The following is a 26,657-nucleotide window of genomic DNA, read 5'->3' on the forward strand; positions in this document are numbered from 1 at the left end:
TTTTTTTTTCTTCTTTACAAGCTTATTTGATGAATTACAAAAGAAACTGCACTGTGTTCAGTCTCCAGGGCCTCGGTTGTGCTGTTTCCCTCCTCCTCTGCCCTGCCCCAAATGTGCGGATGGCTCCGCAGCCTCTGGGCATGGCAGGTGTATCCATGGTGGCACTGAAACCCATTTCTTCTGCCTGGCTTCTGTTGGTAAGAGCTTTCCTATTGATCTCATCACCTCTGCAAGGAGATGGGGGAAGAAGGATGGACTTTCGGTGTAATTGGTGGATGAAGGGAAGGATTTGATACTCTGCCATCCCTCCTATGCTGAGTAATGTCCCAGTGGACAAACTATCTCTGGAGATTAAAATGTCCCTTTGTCTCACCTTGCTGGGGGTGCCAGCCAGCAAAGGTGACCCACTGAAGGGCCTGGTGTTATAGACCTGCTCAGAGAAGTCCAGATCCCTTCTAAACAGCCTTTCTGCAGCTCTGCGGTGAGCATTCAGAGGATGAAATACTCATTCGGAGCATGACTTCAAAAAGTGCACGCATGTGCTCGCCTGGCACTGGCTGCTGCTGCCAAATGTGGTGTCCAGCTCCTGCGCATTGAGCGTGCAGGTGCCAGACATTGCTGGTAACATAATCTACAGCCTGGTACGATGTTCTACTAATGCCAGTTTCTCGTGAGCACACCCACAGTTACATGTGCCTTCAGGCTTGTGACATGTGCTGCCCTGTGGCAAATGCTGTTTTCTGCCTCTATAGAGAAGCTTCCACCAACATTCCTACCATGTGGGGAAAGACCTTGAGCAGAAGGAGCTGGATAGCTGTAAGGTGAGAGGTTCTTTTGCTTTCTGCAGGACTCAGTTTTGAGGTTACTCCTGGACTTCTGCTCCAGTTTTAGGCAGGTTAAGAGCACAAGCGCTGCTCTGCCAGTGGCTTGTTCTGCTGGGTGGTCTCCCACAGACCCAAGCTGAAGTACTTGTTTGGAGGGACAACTTACTGGTGGCAGAGCTTTATGTCAGCACTAGCTGTCAGGAATACATTCAGTGGATGCACTGTGTTGTGTTCTTATCTTAAGGCCTTATTCAAGGCATTAAAGCATCATTTATCAGCACAGTGGTAAGGTGGTTTATTTACCCAGAGCCCTTTCCTGAGCTGCCAACATTGCTGAGCCTTGCTTCTTAGGGCTCAACTTTACATCCATCTCTTATAAAATGGGCTTGGCCAAAGCTACTAGAAAGGTCTAATTCCTAAACAGCTGTAAATTATAGTATACAGGGAAGACAGCTGCATGCTTTGAGGTCCTGGGCAGGGGCTGAAGATCTTAAATTGCAAGTCTAACTGGCACTTGGAAGAATAAGTTGTTCTGTGGCTGGCTGGGTGTTGGGCATCAGTTGGGGTGTCTTTCCCAAGGTGGGTACTGTGAATTGCAGCTTGCGCTGATGGAGTGGTCTGCTTGAGATTGGGTGCATTCACCTTAAATGTAGTAGTTCAGGGCTTTGTAATTGGATCGAAAAGATGGTTTGGGGTTGGCCTGAAGAGTTGAAACCACCACCGTGGGCTCAGTGTAGCTGTGGATTTGTGCTGTGAAACATCTGGCTCAGGTGTGATGGGTCCACGATGCTTGTGTGTGCTCCCCTGGTATCTTTAGGGGCCCTGGGGTGATGCAGGAATTAAGAGGACTAATTGCAGCAGCATTGTCCTGATCACTTTTACTAGCAAAAGCTCAGCTGAGGAGGAGGAGCGGTTCATAAAACGTTTGCTCTCTAGAGAGCGACCCGAGCGCCTGCGAGCTGGAGGAGTGCCACGCCGGTGTCGAGACAGCTCCACAGAGCTCTTAAATCCGTCAGGGTTTGGCTCACGCGCTCGAAGATGGAGCATGCTGGCTCCCGATCCAGGCATTAAAGCTGCAGCAGCGAGTCAAAAGTCAGAGCTGAGTTTCTATTAAAAGCCACCCCTTTTGCTGTCCCCTGCAAAGGAGCGTTGGCACGTGCGTCTCTTGCAGCTCCAAGTGGAGGCAGGAAAAGTTCCAGAAGCTTTCTGCAAATGGCTCTGGGCAGCAGAGCTGCTGGGTGTGGGCAGATGAATGAGAATCACATTGACCCTTCAGTTAAAATTTCACCCATAGATGTGAAAAATACTTAGATGTTTGCACTTGGTGTTGTTCTTTTTTCATAGTCTGAGTTTTGATGTTTGCTACTTCACTTTGGGATCTTGGCAAGATGCATCAGCAATTTCTGGTGTCGTGTGCATTGTAGATGTTCTTTTTCTTTTTTTGAGTGGCCCCAGTGATGGGAGGGCTTTCTTTCAGGTGGGCAGCCTCTGTCAGGCTCTTGTGCCCCCTCCCCAGGGAGAGGGTTCAGTGGGTAACCCCCAGGCAGGAGTTGGGGGGTAAGAAATAAGATCTGGTCTCTCTGATGTTTCTTAGGCTACCTGCAAACACTGTCTTCAGGGGATGCAACCTGATCGCTAAGCAACTGCGAAGGAGGAAATTTTGAGTGTGGCTTTGCAGCTTTTCCTCCTGATGTCCCTGTGAGCAGCTGTAGGTACCAAGTGAGGCAGGTTCAGATGCACTGGGGTGATGTGGGGTCTCCCGTGAGCTCAGATCAGCCTGCAGAGCATGTGACTGAGTGCTGCCTGTTCAGACCCGTCACAGCTTCTGGAGCGGATGAAATCCATCTGCGTTCACAGCGGGATGTCAGCGCTGCCAGGACACCAGGTTAGCAGTGGGTCACTTGTAGCCAGCAGGATTTTGCATGGTGGTAAGTGCTGAAACTCTGATGCCCAGGGAGCGGATCACTTTAAAGGCCAGTAATCCTGCTACTCATACTGGTCTTACTGGTTTTCTAGCCATGGTGACAGCTGAGCAATCCTAAGAGCAAATGTGTGAGTGTGGCAGTGTGGTGGCAGAGATGGGGGTGAAAGAAATGGGGCAGAGCAGCTGGACCCTGGGACACCTTTGGGTGCTCCTGCTGAGCCCCTCAACCCTTGCTGGTGCATCGCAAGTGGAACTCTGGTCCCACCTCCCCGATAAGCAGGAGGTGAGGGGCAGGATGGCATTGTCTGTGTGGTGTTTGCCGCTGTGGGTCTCTAGGAACGCTGCACACGCGGGGTCTGTGCAGGGCTGCTCTGCCCAGCATTACAACCCCCCGCTCAATGGCAGAGGTGTTTGTCAGCAATGAGGCTCGGGCCGTGGCATCAGCTCCTTTGCTTTGACTCTTGCACTGTTCAGTGACTAATCAGATTTTTGAGCCTGTTTAACAAATTCAGCTGTCTCCCTCAAACAATACGCTGGCTGTATTTTTAAATGCGTCACGTGGCTTCGGAGAAGTCGGCAAAGCAGCGTGGTGGCGCGGCTGGCCTGTGCCGGGAGATGCTGTGCCCTGCCCGGAGCAGTGACGAGGAGGGAGCAGTCTCCTCCCTGCCTCACGCTGTCTGCCGCAGCTTTTTCCCCCGGCCAACGCGCCGCAGCCCCACGGGGCGGCTGCTGCTCTTCCTGCTCTGCCCAGGGTGAGTACCAACCAGGTTTTTCTGTGGCTGCAGGGCTGGGTGTCAGTGCAGGTGCTGCTTTTGGGGAGAGCTGGAACAGATATTTGGGCAGGAGGCCCTTTTCCAAGTGCGGTCGGAGTTCATAGTCCTGTGTTGCAGCTGAAATGAGTCTGTGCCTCTATTGGGGAAACTCGCAGGGATAAAGCTCTGTAAATGTGGGAAGATGTTGTGACTTGCTGACAGCTTCTGCAGACCAGCTCTGCCTTGGGAGGAGGTTGATGCTTCAAGTGAAGGACACACCTCTACCTGTCTGGGGTTTCTGTGGCTGTTTTGAGGTTTCTTGCTGCAGTGTGAGGCTGGAGACACCAGCTCTGTGCAGGTATGTTGCTGTGTAACACACCTTGGGGTGGGTATGTCCCAGCATCTCACTTTGAGCACACTCAAACTTTCCCTGGCACTGAGTTGGTACTGATGTCTGACTGCACTTGAGCATGATGGCATTTTTTTACTCATCTAGTTTGGGCAGTAGTTTGGATTATTTTGCACAAAAACTACTGAAAATCTGGGTTAACCTTGTGGCCCTTGCTGGTTTGGATCAGGTGAGGCTGGAGGATATCAACTGGATCGCAAGCTTGCTTTGTTGCAAACTGAAAGCTTCAGGGCGAGCTGCCTTGTTTTGCAGCCTCTGAATAATTAAAACCATTTCTTGAACGCTTTGCTCTTTTCTTTTGGTTTGGGGACATGTCCAGCTTGCTGAGACTTGCTCATCTTGAATAGAGCTGGCTGCTGTTGTGTCCCCATGGGATCCCTGCGTTCCCTCTCTGGGGTGGCAGCTGAGCTGTGGAGCAGGGCAGGACTTTTGTGACCCATTGGTGGCCTGGTGCTCTGCTGGGGGGGGTTGCTCAGTTCACAGGGAGAAATTTCCTTGCTTGGGTTCTCAGTGGTTGGAAAACCTGCTGCTGTGCGAGGGGAGTGGTCTGGTGCGTGCTTGTCTGTTGGCTCTTGGGCAAGGCCTGACCAAACAGGCTGTTGTGAGCATTCTGGGGACGGGGCTCGCCGCTGGGAGGCGTCTTTGTCAGCAGCCAGGCTGGCATGTCGCTGGCTGCCTGTAGCCATCTCCTGTTGGGGCTCACCTCTGAGCCTGCAAATGCCTGCTAATGAGCCAGGCCTTGCTGTTCTCAGCCTAGGCACTGGTGTGTGCAGCTGTGGGCCTGGTCTGTGCCCCCCAGTTTCTAAAACTGTGAGTAGATGCCTCTGCTGAGCTTGTTCCAGCACAAGCAGCAAAGAAAACCTCCTAGTGTAATGGCACAGAGGCCTGTCTGGAGCATCTCAAGCTCCATAACTATGACATGGGGGCTTCAGTTCTGCTTCTGATCAAATGGGATCTCCCAGCTGATCTAGTGACCCACCCTCGCTTTTGTCACCCATGGCTGCTTCTGTGGACTCCAGCTGTGTGGCATGGGGCTGTGACCCACAGCAAAGAGCATGCAGCCTTTCCAGAGCGCTGTGGAGGTTTGGTACCTCCTGGGTGTGCCACCTGCCAGACGAGCTGTTTGTGGGCTGCTGGAGCCTGGTGCCCTCCTGGGCCTCTGCCACGAGTGCCAGGAGGGAAGGAGATGTGTCATGCTGCAGCACTGATGGGCTCTTACTCTGTTGCAGTTCTCAGCATGCTGAGTAACCCTCTCGGGAATGTCCTAGGGAAGCCCCCGCTGGGTTTCCTGCCTCCAGACCCTATTGGTTCAGATCTGTCTGAGAAGTTTTCCACGCCAATGCTGAGGAACTCCCGCCTGGACTCCCGCTCCCTCCTGGACTCCCGCTCCAGCAGCCCCTCGGACTCTGACACCAGCGGCTTCAGCTCTGGCTCTGACCACCTCTCAGATTTGATTGTAAGTTTGGGTTTTGCACCTGCTTGGGGGTTGCTGGTGTTGTGCTGTGTTTCTGGGGAGCATGGCAGAGCTGGGGGGGCTGTGAGCTGCAGCCCTGCCTGCTTGGGAAGAGGAGGGAGTGCTGGAGGGAGCTGTTGTGCCCACACTGACACAGCAAGGTTCTGCTATGGCCCAGGGTTTGGAAGGAGGGCTGATCATGCAATCCTCCTTCAGCACAAGCTACCAGTATCCTTGTAATTTTTTTTCCTAAAAAAAATGTTAGGGCTTTTTGGCTTTGTGCTTGCAGCCCTAAAGGGTTAATGTAGCCCCTGGAGGGGAGTGAATGCTTGTGTGGCAGGAGGGTGTCTGTGCCCTGATCCCTGCAGTGAGGTGGCTGATCAGCACAGCTGTCTCCAGGCCTCAGCCTGGGCTTCTCGGGAGCTCCATGTCCCTGCCTTTGATTGCCCTTCCCATTTGCTGGCTGCATTTCTGCATCTCAGGGCTGTTTCTTCTAAAGCTAACTGGGTCTAGCCTGTTCCTGTTCCCTAAAGCACAGCTAAATTTGGAAGCCGGCGAGCGAGGCGAGTGTCTGTCTCACTGACCTGCTCTGCGCTGCAGTGTGAGCAGCAGCCCTGGGTGCCAGCAGGACAGCCTGGCTCCAGTCAGCCCCGTGGGTGCTGCTGGGTGCCTCAGCACCCGAGGCTAAAACCAGGCCTGAGCTGTGCCTGGATCTGCTGAGGTGCAGCCCTGGCCTTGACCCTTGTGTTCGGGTGGGCATGAAGGACACAGCTGACTTGATGTGGAGTCAGTTCTCCTACAATCCATCCTGGAGACTCAGGATCTTGAGCTGTGAGTGGCTCTGGTGACAGCAGGGCTTTGTGCCGGCCCTGTTTGTGAAGGTCAGGTCTTCCCCGGTGTGGGCGGCTGGATCTGCAGAGTGGCTGGCACTGAGCTACACTGTGTCTCACATCCCTGCTGTTTTATTAATCCTTGCTTTTACTCCTTCCATCCCAGGAGAGGCACACTAAACCTGTGAGCAGTTGGGTCTGCAAGGTGCCTCCTGCTTAACCAGCCCTGCTGCTCATAATTTGGCCTGGGTTTGGGGGCAACGGCTGAAGGGACAGGCCTTCCCCAGGGAAACTGTGGTCCCATCAGGCTACTGTGTGGGTGAGGTGGCTGCTCTCCTGCCTCTGCCATATCTTGGGGGTTCTCAGGAGAAGAGGAGGTCACCAAGAGCCCCTTCTGCTGCTGTGGGTGAGGGCAGGGCCCTTGGGGATGCATGCTGGAGCTTGTGAGGATGGGAGGAAACAGCCTCAAGTTGCACCAGGGGAGACTGAGGTTGGATCTTGGGAACAATTTCTTCCCCAAAGGGCTGTCAGGCATTGGAACAGGCTGCCCAGGGCAGTGGTGAAGTCACCATCCCTGGAAGGGTTGAACAGACCGGAGATGAGGTTCTCAGGGACCTGGGGTAGTTGTGGACTTGGCAGTGTTGGGTTAACAGTTGGATTTTTATGATCTTGTGGGTCTTTTCCAACCAAAAACAAATCTATGATTCTGTGGCCTCCAGTATTCCGTTCTCCTGCTTAGAAGCTATGTTTTAATGTGGACTTTCTCTTGCAGTCAAGCCTTCGCATCTCCCCGCCTCTGCCCTTCCTGCCTCTCAGTGGGGTGTCAAGAGACCCTCTCAAGATGGGAGTGGGGTCCCGTCTGGATCAAGACCAAGCTGCCCTGGCTGCAGTCACTTCCTCTCCGGCCAGTGTGTCAAAAAGATGGCCTGGAGCATCTGCGTGGCCTTCCTGGGATCTCCTGGACTCTCCAGAAGACCCTTTCAGTATTGAAAGAGAAGCCAGGCTTCATAGGCAAGCAGCAGGTAAGTTGGGTGGTGGATCTCAGCAGGCTTTGGTGTGTGATGACGGTCCTGTGCTTCTGGGAGGTCACGAAGGTGGCCCCAGTGCAGGTAACGTGGCTGGGAGTGAGTTTGCAGCAGATCAGAGCTTTCTCCGTGCGCCAGCCTGCTGCTGGGTCTGCCTGCTGACAGCAAAACAGGCAGGATGTGTGGGCAGCTGACAGCAAAACGGGCAGGGTGTGTGGGCAGCTGCCTGTTGCTGCTGCAGCTCTGCTGAACCTACGATTGTGGAATACGGGGATTCGCCTGGAGACCTGTAGGAGGTTGCTGGTCTGTACTGAATGTTGGTTGTGCTTGTCCCAGCTGTGAATGAAGCGACCTGCACCTGGAGCGGGCAGCTGCCTCCCCGAAACTACAAGAACCCCGTTTACTCCTGCAAAGTGTTCCTGGGAGGAGTCCCGTGGGACATTACGGAAGGTGAGTAGCCCCCAGGCCCTGCGCTTGGGGTTTGACATCAGGAGGGCTCGGGATGGAGCTTTTTGGGGGACGCTGACATCTCTCCTTCTGTCTGTAGCTGGACTGATCAACACCTTCCGTGTTTTTGGCTCACTGAGTGTGGAGTGGCCTGGTAAGGATGGCAAACACCCACGCTGCCCTCCCAAAGGTAATATGCCTAAAGGTAATAGCGACACGGTAGGGTTACATTTTTCCCATGCTATGTTACAGCACGGATGCTGGGCTGGTACAGCTGCATGCTGGTGACTGGATGGTACAGAGCACCCTAGAGTAAATGTCCTGCTCTCACTTGGGTCAGCACCAGGGCTGCAGAGCACTGTCACCTCTCGTCTGGTATCCCCGCTGTCCCTTGCAGGGCTAGGCAGAAACATGGGGTGGGGAGAAACCTCCTCTGTTGCTTCTGGAGCCCTGCGTGGGGCTGTTTTGCTCTGGGCAATGGCCACTAGTCCCCTCTGCCAGTGCAAGCACCCAATTGTGTGCATCCTTGGCATAAATCTGACAGGCTGTGGGGACCAGAGAGCAGAATAGCCCCCACAGCACAATCATGGCTGAAGCAGCTGGGCCAATACATTGTGTGAACAGTAAGCTACTGGGTAAGGAGCGGCTGGTTTGTAGTCTCAGTGGTGCCTGGTGACCTCATTCAGTCACCAGAGCAGTGTGAGGTATGGAGTGCTGTGCTGATGGAAGCGATTTTTAAAGCCCTGAACTTCTATTTCTGGGCCAAGGCATCCTAAACGTGAAGCAAAATCTGTTTTCCTGCAGATCATGCTATGGCCAGGCTGGTGGTGCCCACTTGCCATGTCTAGATGTGGCTTTGTGTGTGAGGGACACTGGCCCACGTGGCACTGGCTGTGTGTAACGGGTTCGCTGTGCTGTGTTTGGGCTCTTGCCCAGCTGGGCTCTGTGGATCTTGTGTGCAGAGCCTACTGCAAATTGCTGCCTTCCCTCAAAGGGGCTGGGGGCAGCAAGGGACACGCAGTGCAGATACTTCAGGTGGCATCTGAGAGTGATTATTTCTTTTTTCTTTTTTTTGGAAGATGTCTGCCAACTGGGATGATCTTTCTCCTCTGCTACAATTATAACAGCCGCTTCTTTCTCTTTGCCTCTAAAGGATACGTCTACCTGGTGTTTGAGTCGGAGAAATCTGTGCGTGCTCTGCTCCAGGCCTGCTCCCAGGACCTGCTGAGCCCCGATGGGCTCAGTGAATATTACTTCAAGATGTCCAGCCGCAGGATGCGCTGCAAAGAGGTGAGCAGACCTGTGAGGGTGGCCTTGCAGGGAGCGCTGATGAGATCCTCGGGGACAAGGGGGTGCACAGTGTTACTCCAGGAAAGCAGAGGTCTAACTGGCTCTTGGCCATCTTTAATTGGTGTGTTCCTGCAGCAGGGCTGATGCAGGCAGGGAGGGAAGTGTCAGATCAGTGTTTGTGTCCTTCACAACCACCACTGTTGGGAGTTGTGACCTGTATCTGTTGGAAACTCTGATTTCATGAAGCCGAGCAGCTTTGGTTAGCTGGAAAGGAGCATGGAAACATGGATTTTACTGCTTCATTTTCTGTTCAGCATACCCTTGCTTACAGAGACAGACTTTAATCCCTTTGTTGCTTTGTTAAACCTCATCTGCTTGCAGAATGAATGGCTTTTGTGCTTGCTGCAGGCAGATACTTTGGATCCGCAGCTGTAAATGCAGCTGCTCTCCAGCACAGCCTTGGCTGGCTAACCTGTGCTCTGGAGGTGCTGAGGCTGCCAGAGGCTCAGGGTGGCCTCCCAGTAAAGAGGGACGAGTTCAAGATTAGAAATTCCACTCTTATCTAGATAGGCACAAACTCATTGGGCTGCAGAGAGCTCTGCTGCCGGCTATTGGCAGTGCTATTGTGCTCGGTGATGTAGCTCTGGCAGAAGTTTCTCCTCTTTGGAGCCCTAGATTGTCTGTCTAGCAGATGGAAGCTCCTGTTGAAGTTGGCAGTGGGTGGGTTGTTTTGTTGATCAACAACAAGCGCCTGTGCAGGGCAGTGTCTGACTGGGCTGTAAATGTCGGTAGGTAGAATCCACTTGAGCATGGAATATTTCCTGGACACCAGCCCTAAGGGACCAGTGTGGTGGATTCCAGTTTGGATGTGGCCATAAAAGAGTGATGTTTATGAGTTTAGGGGTAAAGTCTGAGGTTTTGGGGTGGCTTCTGTCAGCCGAGGGTACTGAGGAGCAGCGCAGCGCGTGGCTTCATGGGCCCGTGGCCAACCAGCCCACTCGTGTGTGTTTTCAGGTGCAGGTGATCCCGTGGGTGCTGGCAGACAGCAACTTCGTGCGCAGCCCATCACAGCGGCTGGACCCCAGCAAGACCGTGTTCGTGGGGGCCCTGCATGGGATGCTGAATGCTGAGGCCCTGGCAGCCGTCATGTACGACCTGTTTGGAGGGGTGGTCTACGCTGGCATCGACACGGACAAGCACAAGTACCCCATCGGTAAGTGCTGCTCCCCCAGGATCACTCATGGTGTGCTCTGAGGAGCTTACAGCAGTGTCCCTTGGTCCCTTGATGGCAGTGATGCCCAGGGCACTGTGGGGACAGCTGGCAGAGCTGATGTGCCTGGGAGCTGGAAGGTCCCCTAGATCATTCTAGAGCAGCCTGAGGTCTTTAATATCCTCTGAAGGATTTTTCTGCCCTTTTTCAGTGCTGTTAGATGCTGCTTTAGTTGCTGTTCCATCCCCAGAGCTGTGGGTCTCACCCTGGTTCCTGCTGCCTGTCAGGGCAAACTCGGATCCACTGGCTGCAAAGCAACAGGGCAGGGCCATGGGCAGCATCCTGTCCCCACTGTCCTCTCTGGTTCCCCTTCAGGGTGCTGAAATGTCATAGTGTCCCCTGTATCTCCTTGGCAGCCTCACAGGACAGGAGACTGAGGTTGCTGATTTATATGGAAAACCCCTGAGCATGAGTTCCAGCTTTTCAGGCTGCAGCGTGTTGTGAATCTCCCGTGTGTTGCCAGGCAGGAACATCAGGGTTTGGTGGCACAGAGCTGTCAGCTGCTTGTCACTGTCCTTGGGCAGCTTTCAGGCATTTCTGGTCGAGGCTTTGATGCCCAAGGCCTGGGGTTTGGACATGCACTCAAGTGGCTTTGGGGACAGTCCTGAGTGGGGTTGGGTATGGAAATATGAGAATTCAAGCAAATAGAGTTCCTGTATGAGCACAGATGAAGTATTGTGTGCTGTGAAGTCCCAGAGCATGACCTGGAAACCTGCTGTGGCTTCTCGCATAGCCAGGTGGCTCCCTCAAGTAGGTGAGATCTCTGGCTCCCAACAGCAGACTGGTACTTGGAGTTGTTGTAGCATTACAGCAACAAACTCAATTCTGGTAGCTAAATTGTACCCTGATTTTGCGTAGTGTTGACTGAAGCATCTCCTGTGCTGATGCTGCCCCAGGCTTGGCAGAAGGTTCCTCATGGGAAGAACCTGCCTTGTGCTGAATCATCTTGTAGTGGGTGATACTGCTGCAGACATTAGTATAAAAATCAGTATCTGACTGTAGTTGTGAGGAGCTGCCTTTGAGACCAGCCCAGCAGAGGAAGCTTTTGGGGAGGGGGTTCCCCAAGAAGGTGGAATTGGCCCTTTCAGCAGAGGAAGGACCCCTGAGCGTGGCTGCGATCCCCACATACAGCGTAACCCCAACCAGATCCGGGCCCTCCAGCCTGCGTCCTGCGGGATGCTACAGCAGAAGAGTTAATGGGTTCTGGGCAACGCTTTGCACTGTGGCTGTGTGTGGTGAGCTGAGCTTTGGTGATCTGCTGGTGCATAGGACAGGCTTGTAACAGCCAAAGCTTCCTTCACACCAAAGAAAAACTCGTAGGTAAGCGTGGTTTTCCTGGAGTTTAACAAAGCTTGGCTGGAAACCTGTGCAGGAACGCTGCTGACTAGCAGTGAAGCTCTAAAACATGAGGCTCTGGGATGAGTGGGAGGCTCAAAATAAAAGCTGCTGAGCTGTGTCGGCACCAGCTTCTTCCAGGTGCAGACGGGGAGGCCTCAGCTGTGCCCTGGCAGCCTCTGGCCACTGTCAGTCCTCCTGGGACTGCTGCTGCCTCTAAACTTGTCTTAACCAGCCTGGAGGTGTCTGTGGAAAAGCTTTTCTGCTGCCTGCTGTGCTGTTACCACCTGGGGAAGAGCCACAGCCTTTGGATACCACCTCCCTGGCAAAGCTGAACCGTGCTTGGGAAGGGATGGTGCTGGCAGCAGCTCGGGCTCAGCCTCCCCCGGTTCCTGCCGCGGGTGCTGGGTCACTCTAATGTTCATCCGGCTTGTTCCAGGGTCTGGCCGTGTCACCTTCAACAACCAGCGCAGCTATCTGAAGGCGGTGACCGCTGCGTTTGTGGAAATCAAAACAACCAAGTTTACTAAAAAGGTGAGTGGGGCTGATGGCGCAGCCTGGGGAGCTGGATGTGTGTGATGGTGGCACTGCCAGGAACGACATAACCTGTGTAGCCAGGCTTGTCTCCCTGTGGAACAGCAAGAGGTGGTGAACTGCTCTGCCTGTTCTGGGCGGTGCTGGTGATGGATTTGGGGTGCCCAGGGCAGTGGGTTGATGCCACCCAGGGGCAGGTGGTTGTCCCCAGCACTGCCCCGTGCCCACTGCCTGTTTCTCCTGCAGGTTCAGATCGACCCGTACCTGGAAGACTCCATGTGCCAAGTCTGCAGTGGCCAGCCCGGCCCCTTCTTCTGCAGAGACCAGGTCAGGCTTTTTGCTTTTCCCTGCTGATGCTCGGGGGGTTTCTTCAACGGGGAGCAGTGTCCACTGTGGTGTCAGGGTTTGCCTGTTGTCCCTCGCTGAGCAGGGAGGATGAAGCCCCTGTGTGGTGGCTGCTGCTGCCCAGAATCCTGGTTTTTCAAACCTTTTTATAACAAAAAGGGTCGCACTGGAAGCTCGGCACAACCCATCTCCAGCAGCATTGCTGGAATTCCCCCCCTGTGCTTCCATGATCCACTGCTGCTGTTCTCCCAGCCTGGAAACCCCCCGCCCCACGGCGTCACCCCCTCTGCTCTCCCCACAGATCTGCTTCAAGTACTTCTGCCGCTCCTGCTGGCACTGGCAGCACTCCATGGAGGTTCTGCGTCACCACCGCCCGCTGATGCGCAACCAGAAGAACAGGGACTCCAGCTAAAGGGGCCGCCGCGGGCGCAGGAGAGAGTCCTTTTGTGAACCTGCCGAGCGGAGAGCGCAGGAGCGTGGCTGCCGGTGCCGGACCCAGGCTGGGAACGCGCTTCCTGAGGACTAATGGGGAAAAAGATTTAAAAAACAACAAAAAAAAAAGACAAAGTAATCTTACATTCACGTTTGCACTTGCTGGTCTTTTTGTTTCTGCACTAATGCACAGTGAATTTTGTCGGGTTTTGTTCGGGGGGGTTTTTTGAGAGGGGGGGAGCGCACCCCTCAAGCGATTCTGCAGTTCCCAGACTTTGGTTCCTCGTTTGCTGATGAGAAGCAAAACAAGAAAAATTTAAAAAAGGGCCATGTGTTGAGAAGGTGTTTATGCAGATGCCTTCACCTGGTTTTTTATTTATTAAAGGCGCTTTTTTACATTCCTTGCAATACTGATGGTAATAATGCAGGTCTCATTGGCTCCATTTTTTTGCAGTTGCCATACAGTGCCTTTCCATTCATTTAACCCCCATCTGAACGGCATAAACTGAATGTTCAGCTGGCGTTTTTTACTGTAACAACAAGGAGACTTTGCTCTTCATTTAAACCAAATCATATTTCATATTTTACGCTCGAGGGTTTTTACCAGTTCCTTTTTACACTCTTAAACAGTTTTTAAGTCGTTTGAAACGAGAGATTTTTTTCTTTCCTGGCAGCTTTTAACATTATTGCAATTTTGTGTCTGGGGGCTGCTGGTGGAAAGTTGTAAATCGAGGGGTTTGCAACAGAACAGGATGGGCTTTTGTTTTGTTTGTTTTTTGGATTTGAAACTGGACCGGATAAATGATCTCTGAGCTGCTGTATATAGTTTTAAATAGTTTGTTGCACTTTTTTAAGTTGCACTTAAGGGGGGTTGATAGAGGTTTTTAATCACACAAAGTCACAGGACTTAACTTTTCTTTTGTAACTAGCTAAAAAAGGGCTGCGTTTCGGTGGACGGATGAAGGTTCATAGGAGCCCTTTCTCTTAGAGGGGACAAGTACTTTTCCTTTCCAAAATGTATGGAGTAACGGTGCAGTCGACTGAAATGCTGCTGCTGGGATTTGAGAACTTTAATTATTATTATGTATATTTTTTTTTTACTTTCCCCTCTATTGGAAGCTGTGTGCCAAAGAACCAGTGTCATAATTTCTCCCTCTTTTGTTTCCGTTGGTATTTTCTTTGTTGTTTTGGTTGTTTTTTCTCCTCCTGCTGAGCTGATGTTGCATTGTTGCATATCCCAGCTGCTCTTTGTGGGGTTTTCGTGAAGCTGTGTGTGAAGTCTCTACCTCATTGTAGTATATGCAGGCAAGACTGCACTCTCCTACAGATGCGTGGAGTAAGCTGTGGTGTAGTTTTTGGCACATAATAAACACGTTGCAGCAAAAAAAGGCTTTTGTGCTCTTTGTGTGGGATTCCTACAACCTGCAGTGTCAAAACAGCCTTGGTGTGGTGGGGGATGTGTGGATGGTGGAGGAGGGTTCTCTGTGAGATGCATTTTTAGGTACCAATTTACCTGATTTAGGTACCAATTTATCAAATTTAGGTACCAATTACCAATGGCTCCTTCAGCAGGAACTCCTGGGACCTCTGCGCTAGAGCTCCCCTACTTGGAGCAGTGAATTAATGAGGTTAATTAGAATGTCCCACTCATGTTGGTGGAGGTGTGATGCCCTGATGGGGGGTTGACAGGGCAGATGGGGTCCAGGGCTCCTGGCTGTAGGGGGTGGTGGGGCTGCACCCTTAGGTGCCACATGTCCCTGAGGGGTGGGGACTTGGGGTTCCTTCCTTGTGTTCCCCCTTCCCCTCTCCTGTAGTGACTAACCTCAACATTTTGGGCTGGGGGGTGCCTCCAAGGGCCCAGATGGGTGCTGTGAGGTTGTGGGTGCTCTGCATCCTCCTCTATGTCAGTCTAATGTGGGATGGACTGGCACTTGCCCCCCGCCCAGAACTGCCTTTTTGGCTGCCCTGGTGCCTACGGTGCCGCCGGGCGCTGGGACCCAGGGGAGCCCGCTCGGAGCTCCGCCCCCGGGAGCCGAGCCCCCAATAGCTCCGCCCCCCGGAGCCGAGCCCGCTCGGAGCTCCGCCCACTCAGCCGAAGCCTCACCGCCGCTGCAGGGGTCCTCCGCGCCACGTGGGGGCGCTGTGCGCGCCACCGCCTCCCGGCGGCCCTGCGCGCCTCCCGGCGTCCTTTGCTCTCCCTCTTTCCGCGGCCGCCGCCGACATGGTGGGTCCCGCGGGTGGCATCCGCCTCCATCTGCCGCCATCCGCCGCCGGGGCCGCTCCCCCGGGGCGCCGAGCGGCATCGGGGAGCGGGGGGGAGCGGGACGAGAGGCCGCGGGCTGCGGCGGGGCGGGCAGGGCGGGCTGGGGCCGGGAGAGGGGGCTGAGGCTGCAGCCGGGGAGCGGCGGGGCCTGACGGGCGTTTCCCCCGCTCGGGCAGGGACGCGTCCGGACGAAGACGGTGAAGAAAGCCGCCCGGGTGATCATCGAGAAGTACTACACCCGCCTGGGGAACGACTTCCACACCAACAAGCGGGTGTGCGAGGAGATCGCCATCATCCCCAGCAAGAAGCTGCGCAACAAGATCGCGGGGTGAGAGCCGGGGGGGCGCGGGGTCGCTGCGTGGGGCACGGGGACGGGGGCTCCTCCCGCCACCTGCATTCGAAAGTGATCGTGGTCTGGCCTGTGACCTGGTCATTGATAGTGCAGGGAGAGCAACGGCGAGAGCTTTCCCGTGTCTGGGGGGGTCTGTCCCTCCCCCCCAGACCCTGTTGCTGTCGGACACTTCTCTGTCCCTGAGGAGCCGCGGGGGCAGTGGGACATTGTTGGGGCTGATCGTGGGACGTGACTGGGGGGGGTGGTGGCACAAGTCCGGTGCTTGGTGCTGGGACATGGCTGGGGTCGGTGGTGGGATAACGCTGGGGTCGGTGGTGAGATAACGCTGGGGTCGGTGGTGGGATAACGCTGGGGTTAGTGGTGGGACATGGTTGGGGTCAGTGGTGGGATAACGCTGGGGTTAGTGGGATAACGCTGGGGTCGGTGGTGGGATAACGCTGGGGTCGGTGGTGGGACATGGTTGGGGTCAGTGGTGGGATAACGCTGGGGTCAGTGGTGGGAAAATGCTGGGGTTGGTGGTGGGATAACGCTGGGGTCGGTGGTGGGATATGGTTGGGGTTGGTGGTGGGATAACGCTGGGGTTGGTGGTGGGACGTGTCTGGGGTCAGTGGTGGGATATGTTTGGGGTCGGTGGTGGGACGTGGCTGGGGTCGGCGGTGCGATAACGCTGGGGTCGGCGGTGGGATAACGCTGGGGTCGGTGGTGGGACGTGTCTGGGGTCAGTGGTGGGATATGGTTGGGGTCGGTGGTGGGACGTGGCTGGGGTCGGCGGTGCGATAACGCTGGGGTCGGTGGTGGGATAACGCTGGGGTTGGTGGTGGGATGTGGCTGGGGTCGGCGGTGGGATAACGCTGGGGTCGGTGGTGGGACATGGTTGGGGTCAGTGGTGGGATAACGCTGGGGTCGGCGGTGGGATAACGCTGGGGTCGGTGGTGGGACATGGTTGGGGTCAGTGGTGGGATAACGCTGGGGTCGGTGGTGGGAAAATGCTGGGGTCGGTGGTGGGACGTGGCTGGGGTCGCTGGTGGGATAACGCTGGGGTCGCTGGTGGGACAGTGCCAAGGCTGGTGGTGGGACATGACCAGGGTTTCTGGTAGGGGCTCTGTCTCCTCAGCCTGGCGCAGTTTTGGGAGCGTGAGGGTGGAGGGAAGCCCTGGATGGTTCCGTGTCCCCCGCAGGTATGTCACCCACCTGATGAAGCGTATTCAGAGAGGACCTGTGCGAGGCATCTCCATCAAACTGCAGGAGGAGGAGAGGGAAAGGAGGGACAACTACGTCCCTGAGGTAAGGCTCTGGCTGTGCTCCAGCACCCGCTTCGATGTCTGTCCGTCCGTCTTTGAGGTGTCCTTTGTTGGTGCCCCAAATTTAAAACCAAACCTCAGCCAGGAGGAGCTGAGGAGGGTTTGGGTGGAGGCGGATTTGGGCTTGGTATCCTGGTATCACTAAAACCACAGCCCAGGGTAGGAAGGGCAGTGGACTTCTTGCATTTTAACAGGTCGTATCTGTCCTCGATTTTCCCAACTTAAAATGAAGAAAAAAAAGAACTTGATGGGATGCAAGAGGTTTTTTTACAGTGGCTTAGAGCAGCAGATGTCTCTGAAGAGAGGGAGCTGGTGAAATGCCCTCTTGTTTTCAGCCTCCGTTCGCAAGGGGTTGAGGTTTCACCCATGACTGGTCGTTGATAGCGCAGGGAGAGGAGCTCAGAGCGTTCCTGTGTTCAGTGGGTTTGATCCTGTCACTCCCAAGCCCTGTAGCTTCAGACACAGCACGTCTCCCCCACTTCGAGATCTCCGTGATCTTCTGGTGTCTGCGCTGCACAGAAGCGCTCGGTTGTTACCTCGGCTCTCCCAAACCGTTGGTGTTGGCGTTTGGTTCCACAGAAGGTTGTTTTAGTGGTGGTCTGAGGGGAACAGGTGCCACAGCAGGATGTCACGGGAGTTGTGGGGGTGAGGTAAGGTGGGCAGGAGCTTTCCCCCCCACTTCAGGATCTTCTCGGAAATGTCCTCGCTGCTTGACAGCCCAGGGGGAGGTGACGTGCTCTCCACGAGAGACCAGGCTTCTGTGTGGCTCCCTCACCCTTAAGAGCTGGAAATGACACGTGGAACACCAGCAGATCCTTTCGCAGGTGCCCCAGATTTTAGGTGTCAGCACAGAGCTGGGGGTGGAGGCTCGGAGGAAGCGGCTGGGCTGACAGTCCCTGTGATTTATATAGTGACCTTACGGCAGGATGAGGTGGTCCTGGTGGGAGAAGTCACCCCTGGAGGGACCCCGAGCAGGGAGGGAGCGTCCGTGCTGTAGCTGTCGATGCAGCGTTAGCTGACCCTGCGTTTTTCATGGTTTCTTACAAAAATAAGGGGTGTGATGTGGTCTCTTGGGGAAGGAAGCACAGGGAGATGGAGGTTTGGGGTCTGGAGAGGTTTGGAGGATGTTCTGGGCTAGAAGAGCAGGAAAACTCAGGTCCTGGGGATGGGACAGCCCAGATGGTCACTCAGCATTGCTGTGTGCCACTGCGGTGGTCACACGTCTGGCCTTGGGGACAAGTGTGAGTGTTGGTGGTGACCAGCAGGACCCGTGCAGGTGTGAACCCGACCCCATCTCTTCTTGGCAGCCTTGGCGTGGAGCTGGTTTGGCCTCAAGTTGACAAAAACTTGACATATAAGAGGCTCTTCTCATGTGAGGCCCTTCTGGTGCTGGGTGGCTCTCATGGTGTGGTGACAGGAGAGCTGGGCTCTGCTGGGGACCTCTTGGCTTGTTCTGCTCCCGGAGCTGTTCCCCACGATGGACAGCGAGATCTTGTTCACGCAGAGACAAGATTTGGGCAACGCTTGGCGGGGGTGCGGGGGAATCAGGTCCCTTCCAGCAGCCCCTTTGGAGTGGGTATGTGGGGACAACCAGGGGGCAGCAAGGACGTGGCCTCATCAGACCGGGTCCTTTTCTGTCCCCAGGTCTCTGCCCTTGACCAGGAGATCATCGAAGTGGACCCGGACACCAAGGAAATGCTGAAGCTCCTGGTGAGTGTCCCCGGCTGTCCTCTTGCCAGGCTGGTGGCATGTCCCAGCCCTCCCGCTGCCCTGAGGGGACTGAAGGTGTTGGCTGAAGGTTTCAACACTGTGGGTCCCTCCACCCTGGGACCTGTGGGGTAGTCATCTCCGCTTCCGGAGATGTGAATCCACCCTTGGTGCTCCCCGCTCCCCTGGGGAGGAATCTGCTCTTGGTGGGATGGGGTGCAGGTGACGGGCCGGGCGATGTCACCGATCCCGTTTTCCGCGCTGTTTTGCAGGACTTCGGCAGCCTGTCCAACCTGCAGGTGACGCAACCCACGGTGGGGATGAACTTCAAAACGCCACGAGGAGCTCTCTGAGCCACTCTGTATGTTGCTTTTCCAATAAACGTGGGGAACCCATCGCAGCCTGCCTGGTTTTTGGAGGGGCCGGTTCCTTGGGGCATCTGAGACGTCAGGGGGTGAGGAGGACCCAACATCTTCATGTTTTTTGGCATCTTTTGGGGTTCTTTCCTGGCCGTTTGAGGTGTGTGGTGCAAAGCTGTTGATTTTAAAGGCTTTCCTGCTCACAGAGCGGTGGGAAGGGACAACTGCGGTGGCTCCTGGAGCTCCTCACCCTCAGTGCCACCCAGATTTACCAAGCAGAGAGCTCGGGGGTCATTCTGTGCCGGAATGACAGTTGCTTTTTATGATGCTGTTGATCACTTTTAAGTGTTTAAACAGAAGAAAGTCTTCTCACTGTTTTTCTTCATGTGGGGGGAGTGAACAGAGGAGCAGCTCTGAGCTTTGTGCCTGCTGAGCTTTGTGCCATCCTGTCCCCAGCGAGATGCTCCAGCCAACCATTTCCCCAGGGCGCAGCAGGCATGGGAGAATTTTGGGGCTCGCTCCTGCCCCCCAAAACTGTCCTGCTACATGGAGCTTCTGCTTGGAGGCAGAGGAGACAGAAAAGTCTCAGCCTGGCTCTGGCACAACGTGCATTTTGTTCAGGGGAAGTTTGAGGCTCTGAGCTCAAACCCTCCGCAAACCTGCGTGTCCCTGCAAGGAAAATGACCCCCCGCAGCCATGTCTTGAATCCCTCCAGTGTGAAACAAAAAGGCAGAAGAGTTTGTGGTTTTGGGAGAAACGTCTGTATTTAAGTTTGCTGTGAAATTTGTTTTAAATCGCTGCTACACAAGGAAACATTTACAGTAAATACAGTTGGGTATCAACGCACACACCGACCACACTGAGCTGTGGTCGGGGTACGCCAAGCAGGGATAATTTCTAAATTACCCGCGTACTGCAGACATTTAACTCAGAATTTGTGGCTTGATACTACCAATCTTCACAATTTAACTAAAACACAGGGAGAATGACGACAGACAGTTAAAATAACCCTCAATCTGCAGAAGAGAGCGAGCAAGGCAGCATCCTGGCGTCCAGCCACGGGATTGAAATCCCAAATTCAGCTTTTCGGATGCAAACAGCCACCTGTTCCTTACAATTTTCTCTTCATTTTAGTCTTCACCTCGGAGTAAATATTAATTTCGTTCTGAATCCAATACGCCGTGTAGCCCGAGGTGCCGGGGGTGAAATCGCGGAGCTCCCCGACGTATTTCTTCATGTGGCGAGCGGAGGCGTAGCCTGCGGAGGGACAGCGTTGGGCTCTCCGGCAAAACCAGGGCGGCAGAAAACGCGAAGCGCGGAGGAGAAGGGAGCGATTGCAGTCGCACCCTCAGCGTTCCCGCAGCCGTGAGTGCCGGGAGGAGCACGCAGGGGGGTCCCTGCTGCATCCGCCGTTGTGTTCAGGTGTATTTTCCGCTCCTAAAATACCGACGCCAACCGTTACCTGTCACCATGTTATTCATCGGGTATTCGTGGAGGGTGCGGTAGGGGAATTCCCCCTGGGCAGGATCTCTGGGACCCGTTTCTTCTTCGCTGCTGTATCAGGGAGGAGGGAGAAATCTGTGTGTTATTTCCTGTGTATTGGGGGACTTGTGAAATTCGGGGGGTACGTCCAAACCCCATCGCCAAGGGCAGGAAAATACCTTTCGTCCAGGTCTAGCACGTGCTCCTCCGCTTCCTCACAGCCTTGTCTCGCCCGCTCCGGCTCTTCTGTCAGATTCTCTTCATGCTGCGAATATTAAGAGTTCAGTTAAAATTGCACCACAGTTCCCCACAGAACCCAGGAGGCACAGTCCAAGAACGGTGTTTTTAGGACTTGTGATTTCAAGTGTAATTTAGAAAAAAGTTTTAAATCTAATTGACTTTTTTGCTTCAAAAGTACTGAGAAATCGCTTGGAAGAGAGAGCAAGCGGCACCCGGAGCTGCACGGGGAGGGAAATGCCACAGGAAAGGGCTGAGCTCAGATCTCAGGGATGTGTCTGGGTGAGGGAGAAAATCCATCCCGCGCTGTCCCCTGCGGGGATGTCACACTGGGAGGGACACGCACAGCGCAGCAAGATGAAAACCAGCCTCCCTGAAGTTCATAGAACCGATATTTTTTTAAGCTACACAGCCCCAGTGTCTATTTCTCTTCTTACCTGTTCCGCGAGTGAATCGTCCGCCTGCTCCCAAATAAAACTGCCGATTTTCCTTCTGATTTCTGCCGTGAATAAAAAATAAAGGACTGTGAGAGTGTTGAATATAATGTCTCGATGTCTGGGTGGAAACTGGTGAGGAGCGGTGTCCCTCAGGGGTTGTACCAGGTGAGCCTTAAGGTCCCTTCCAACCCCAACCGTTCCGTGATTCGACGATAATAGATGGAGAATATAATAGATGGAACATCCTCTGCGGTGGAAAAATCACTCCCAGCTGGAGGAAATTCCCTCCACTTAAAGCAAAACTACCTACAAGGTCTTGTTTGCGCCCCCAAAAGGCTCCGCTCACAGGGTAACCCCCCAGGAGAGCCAAATCCTCGATTTTTAATATGTTTTCTTTAATTTCCCCACGACCTTCTTGCACGGCGGCGGGCGGCAGGACGAAGTGTCCCAGAGCCACGGCCGGCGCGGCCCCGGTGCTGGCCCAGGCGCACAGGTACCGCGAGTGGAACACCGTGGCTCTGCCCTCCAGGTAATCCAGGCTCTCGTGGATCCTGCAAGAAGCCCGAAAAAATACACAAAGCAAAACAAATTCAAAGGGATAGTGTCATTAAAACCGACCTGTGCCGATATTTTTGCCCAAAGCACCTTATTTTCTGTACTTTTCTAACTCTAAGATTCTACCAGTGATGTCCCATTACAACCCGGGAAGGACAGCAGGGGCCGGGTAAACACTTAATTTTAGGGACTAAACAGCACCGTTCCACAACCTGCTCTTGAGACAAGACAGTTCTTCGGGAAAGGGGGAAAAATGTGAATTTAATGTGTTTATTCTTAACCCAAATCAGCAGCAGCGCTACAAGGAAGGGTGGAGGATGCTCAAGCACCCACCATCCTCCTTGGAGGGGAATTAAATATTGTTTGTGGGGCTTAAGGGCATGAACAAGGGTTACATTTTTCCAATCAATAGTTTGAATATGTATTTATCATATATAATTATATATAATTCCCCTTGGGGGAACATCCTGGTCTGCAGTGGGTGCAAATTGATTACTCTGGGTTTTTTGGGATTCCCCTCACAAATGTGATGCGGGGAGCTGAAGGATGACAAAAATCTAAGTCAGTTTTAAGCAATCGGGTTAACAGAAACTGCTCAGCCCAGCTTAGCAAAGCCTGCTGCAGAGCACTGCGAGAAAACATCGCAATTCCCTTTCAGGTAAATATATATGCATGATATTGAATATATATAAATATTCACTGGGTGGAGGAAGGTGCTCAAATAGCCTTTCCTTGTATTTGTACAAATGTTTTTGAGTGCTCTGATTTTTTATATGAAATAAGCAGAAGGAAATGAGCGACTCTGCCCTTTTCCAGCCATTTTTACCCCCTCGTTTCCTTTCACAGTTAATTTGCGCTGCCTTTTTTGCACCTGGTTCCTTCCTTGGGGACAGCCTCACCTTTATTTTAGACCCTGACTTTTCCAGTCGGTCAATTTGAAGATGGTTAGAAAACCAGTGCAATTAGTTTAATTGACCTCAGAGTTAGGCCAGCCTAATGCATGGATGTTTTTTCCAGTTGTTTTCCTTAGGGAAGGTGTGAGTTTTCAGACCCCGCTAACAGCCCAGAAGACCCATACCAGGGACTAAAAACACCACGCTGGGTTTTAAAAGGATGTTGGCATCCATTTAGGACTTTAAATACATTAAAACCGTTATCTATCCCTTCTCTTTTGCTCTCTACATCCAAGCATTGGTGCAAGCAGGACCCTCCGGTGCTGTGACCGCATGGTGGACATCGCACGGAGGCGGCTCGAGGTGAGTGTGAAATGGGGGTGGCATGGGGGTGATAGGAGGGGGGACAGCGGGGACAGACCTGCGGGTGTCCGGGTGGGCGGCGTCGCTGCTGAAGAGGAACTCGGCGTGGCGCTGGTGGGCGAGCGTCCCACCGCCGGCCGCTGCGGGGACAAGAGGGGGAGCAGAAATGGGTGTCCCTGTGTCCGCACAGGTGACGGGGCTGTGCCCCACCGAGGGGACGTGTCAGCCCCGCGCCCCATCGCTCGGCCCTGCCGGGACCCCTCACCCCAGAGCTGCCGCGGGCCGGGGCTGACGCTCTGAGAGAACCAGGCGCGGTGGCCCCGGAACATGGCGGCGGGAGGACACTGAGGGACAATGGCGGGAACCTGAGGGGCAATGGTGGGAGGACACTGAGGGGCAGCAGCAGCGGGAAGAGCCCAAGGGGCAGCAATGGGAACCTGAGGGGCAGTGGGAACCGAGGGGTGGTGGTGGGAGGATGCTGAGGGGCGATGACAGGAAGACACTGAGGGGTGATGGCGGGAAGACACAGAGGGGCAGCAGGAACCTGAGGGGTGACGGTGGGAAGACCCCAAGGGGCAGCAGGAACCCAAGGGGAGATGGCAGGAACCTGAGGGGCAGTGCTAACTGAAGGGAGATGGTGGGAGGACACTGAGGGCTGATTGTGGGAACCTAAGGGGTGATGGCGGGAGGACACTGAAGGGCAGTAGCAGCGGAAAAACCCCAAGGGGCAGCGATGGGAACCTGAGGGCTGATGGTGGGAGGATGCTGAGGGATGGCAGGAAGACCCTGAAGGGCAGCGGCAGGAGGACACTGAGTGGCAGTGGTGGGAACCTGAGGGGCAGTGGGAACCGAAGGGCGATGGTGGGAAGACTCTGAGGAGTGAGGGTGGGAAGACCCCAAGGGGCAGCAGGAACCCAAGGGGTGATGGCGGGAACCTGAGGGGCAGCAGCAGCGGGAAGACCCCAAGGGGCAGTGATGGGAACCCTGAGGGGTGGCAGGAAGACCCTGAAGGGCAGCGGCAGGAGGACACTGAGGGGCAGTGGCAGGAACCTGAAGGGCAGTGGGAACCGAGGGGTGATGGTGGGAGGACACTGAGGGGCAATGGCAGAAAGCTGAGGAGCAAAGGCGGGAGGACACTGAGGGGCGGCAGCAGCGGGAAGAGCCCAAGGGACAGTGGCAGGAACCTGAAGGGCAGTGGGAACCAAGGGGTGATGGCGGGAGGGTGCTGAGGGGTGGCGGGAAGACCCTGAGGGGCAGTGGCGGGAAGCCAAGGGGCGATAATGGGATGACACTGAGTGGCAATGGCAGGAACATGAGGGGCAGCAGGAACCAAAGGGTGGTGGCGGGAGGACACTGAGGAACAGTGGCGGGAAGCTGAGGGGCAGTGGCAGGAACCGGAGGAGCGATGGCGGGAAGCCGAGGGGCAATGATGGGAGGACAGTGAGGGGCAATGGCGGGAGGACACTGAGGGGTGATGGCGGGAAGCCAAGGGACGATGGCAGGACACTGAGGGGTGATGGCGGGAAGCCAAGGGACGATGGCAGGACACTGAGGGGTGATGGCGGGAGTACACTCAGGGGCAATGGCAGGAAGCCGAGGGGCAGCGGGCACTGAGGAGAAGTGCAGTGCCCCGAAAGGCAGTGGCCATTTTCAGGCTGGCCAACCCCTCCTCGAGTCACTCAGGTCACTGCAGCCACCCGGGTCTCAAACACCCCTCATGAGGGTCCCGCTGCCACCTCCCTAGACCCATCTGCCTTCGCCTGAGCACCCCAAAACAGCCGTGGGACCCCAGGAGTGGGGCTGCCCTGACCGACTTGTGTCACCCCTGGGAAGGGAGCAGGACAAGGTGGTGGCTGTGGCTGACTTGCCCAGGGGAAGGTGGTGGCAGAACCTGGCAGTGAGCTCTGCGTTCATGTTCTCCGTAGGTGCTGGCAGAAGATGCAGCGAGAAAAAGACACCATCTCTGTGCCTGAATTTTGTGTCCTCCCATCCCGTCTGCTGGATCAGAGCCGCTCGCCAGACCCCTTCCCTTTCACAAGGTGTGTGTTCTGTGCTGCGGAGGAACAAACCATCCTGCCGGGTGGTTTGGCATCACCAAATGGGGCAAGTCCAGCCCAGCAGGACACACGGACAAGATGCAGATACATGAGGACTCAGCCTGGTCTCCTCCATGCTCAGATTTTCTGCATGTCCAAGATGTCCTAGTGTCCTATCTAAGCAAGTTGACTGTGCCCCAGAGATGTCAGCAGTACTGAAAAGTGATGCAGAAACCTCTGGTTTTTGATTCTTACTCATTTTTCATCACACGAGCTGAAGAATTACTTCAGCTCATGCTCACCTTTCCATGAAGGGCTTGGTAACGTTGTCAAATTAAAGGAGAAAAAGGTAAGGAAAGGTGTTAGGCTGTGGTGTAACTGCCGTGTGGCACAGCTAAGCTCGGTTTAGTTGAGCTGAAGTGGGGGAGACTGTGTCGAGCAGCTGGCCTGGTGCTGTGCACCCTTCCTCTTGCAGACACCATACAAAAACACACTGTGGATATTCACCTTTCCCCGGCTTGCCGTGGTTTGCCGGCAGGGAGGAGATCGCAAACTCCTTCCCACAGAGCTGGGGATGTGGTGGCAGAGCCAGAACCACGTGTGCCGCAGCATCTCTTTCGCTTGGTTCCACTTCTCTCAAAGAATGTTGCATTCACCCATGTGTCTTCAAACATTTCCCAATCCTCTTGCACCCTATTCCTTTGCTCCCTATCATGCAGGAACTGGTGACGCTTTAAAAACTCCAAAGAGATGTGACGTTGGAGAAGCTGATCTCCAGAAATTTCTTCTATGTTCTCCTAGAGAGTTCTCCTAGAAGTTTTTCTTCTAAAAATCCTGTTTGACTCAGGAAATTGTTTGTCTGCAGCAAAATCGCTTGTATTTCGTAAAGCACAGATGAGGCTGTTTCATGCTTCAAATTTGCCAAAATATCCCTCAACATTGCCATCTCCTGTGAAATTTTGCTGAAATGACACCAGGAGCAGTGCAGCTACATTCCGGATACCTTTGGGCCCCTGAAGGCTGACCCCAAGGATACCTGATAAAGTAGAGAAAGTTTTTCTAGCTATGATCCTGAATTTCAGATGTTAATGAAAAGCAGCCAGCCTCTGGGATTGCCAGGCATTGTTCTCCCCCCAGAGCGGGGATTTTTGAGTAAGCCATCAAAATATTTCCTAAGAAAGACCACAACAAGCCCACAGACGCCATCGGGGCACAAACTTCCCTGGTGTGGGGAGATGATGGTGTTACGTTTGCTTTGGAGAAGTGGTCGTCTTGCGTTGTCTGTGCCGTGGCGTCTTCAGCTTCTGCAGGCGACTGTGCTTGTGTCCTAATTAGGATGTTTTCCTCTTGCTGTGATGCTCCTGAGGACAGTACTGGTGAAGCTGAGACGGTGGCAGGTGCTTTGGTGGCTCTTTGTGATCCAGAGGAGGAAGCCAGGACGTGGTCCATGGCTCAAGCCACCTCTGGCTCTCACAGCTGCCCCGCTGGGGTCTCTGGAGGAGAAGCCCAAACTTTTTCCACCCTCCCAGACCATCTTCTACCACAGAAGGGCCACTGCTGGTCCCTGGCGACACCCCGGGTGGCCTCCAGAGCACAGCTCATGTCCTGCCATCCCATGCGGGCTCACAAGCGTTTTGTGTGACCACGCAACCACCCCTCCTGGTTTGAATGATCCTCTGATGAGCCTGAAGTCCCCACAACCACTCCTTTCACCCCAGCAAATTGTCGTAAGCTTGTGTAAGTTACATTTAACACCCTGACTGTGAGGCTGCAGCTCTTAATTTCACATCTATCAATATAAG

At 54.4% G+C, this 26,657-nt stretch overlaps 3 protein-coding genes across 5 annotated transcripts in view; 2 read left to right on the forward strand and 1 right to left on the reverse strand.

Moving 5' to 3' along the window:
• The window catches only part of CPEB1 (cytoplasmic polyadenylation element binding protein 1), a gene marked incomplete at its 5' end in the record, with an annotated part of 33,596 nt that extends 19,344 nt beyond the window's left edge, over positions 1–14,252 (forward strand). For 2 of the 3 annotated variants that reach the window (XM_082060942.1, XM_082060944.1), the window contains 9 exons: positions 5,139–5,365; positions 6,965–7,214; positions 7,554–7,667; positions 7,765–7,869; positions 8,818–8,954; positions 9,969–10,167; positions 11,999–12,093; positions 12,340–12,420; positions 12,740–14,252. In XM_082060942.1, coding sequence (XP_081917068.1) covers positions 5,139–5,365; positions 6,965–7,214; positions 7,554–7,667; positions 7,765–7,869; positions 8,818–8,954; positions 9,969–10,167; positions 11,999–12,093; positions 12,340–12,420; positions 12,740–12,850 — 1,319 coding nt within the window. In that variant the 3' untranslated portion in view covers positions 12,851–14,252. The remainder of the gene's footprint in view (positions 1–5,138; positions 5,366–6,964; positions 7,215–7,553; positions 7,668–7,764; positions 7,870–8,817; positions 8,955–9,968; positions 10,168–11,998; positions 12,094–12,339; positions 12,421–12,739) is intronic. The other variant, XM_082060943.1, reaches the window with a different exon arrangement.
• A 700-nt stretch (positions 14,253–14,952) lies between these two features.
• RPS17 (ribosomal protein S17) lies at positions 14,953–18,889 on the forward strand. Its single transcript, XM_082061042.1, has 5 exons — positions 14,953–15,094; positions 15,310–15,461; positions 16,664–16,769; positions 18,431–18,496; positions 18,766–18,889. Exons 1-5 carry the CDS (start codon positions 15,092–15,094, stop codon positions 18,844–18,846), a joined length of 408 nt encoding a protein of 135 aa, XP_081917168.1. The 5' UTR covers positions 14,953–15,091; the 3' UTR covers positions 18,847–18,889.
• A 140-nt stretch (positions 18,890–19,029) lies between these two features.
• On the reverse strand, positions 19,030–26,304 carry TERB2 (telomere repeat binding bouquet formation protein 2; the record flags this gene model as incomplete). Its single annotated transcript, XM_082061109.1, has 8 exons — positions 19,030–20,109; positions 20,315–20,406; positions 20,514–20,599; positions 21,009–21,070; positions 21,420–21,559; positions 22,878–22,959; positions 23,085–23,184; positions 26,104–26,304. 8 exons carry the CDS (start codon positions 26,302–26,304, stop codon positions 19,964–19,966), a joined length of 909 nt encoding a protein of 302 aa, XP_081917235.1. The 3' UTR covers positions 19,030–19,963.
• Between the last annotated feature and the right edge of the window lie 353 nt (positions 26,305–26,657).

The sequence above is a fragment of the Streptopelia decaocto genome, assembly GCF_964273445.1.
Source record: "Streptopelia decaocto genome assembly, chromosome: 9".
NCBI classification, from domain to species: Eukaryota; Metazoa; Chordata; class Aves; order Columbiformes; family Columbidae; genus Streptopelia; species Streptopelia decaocto.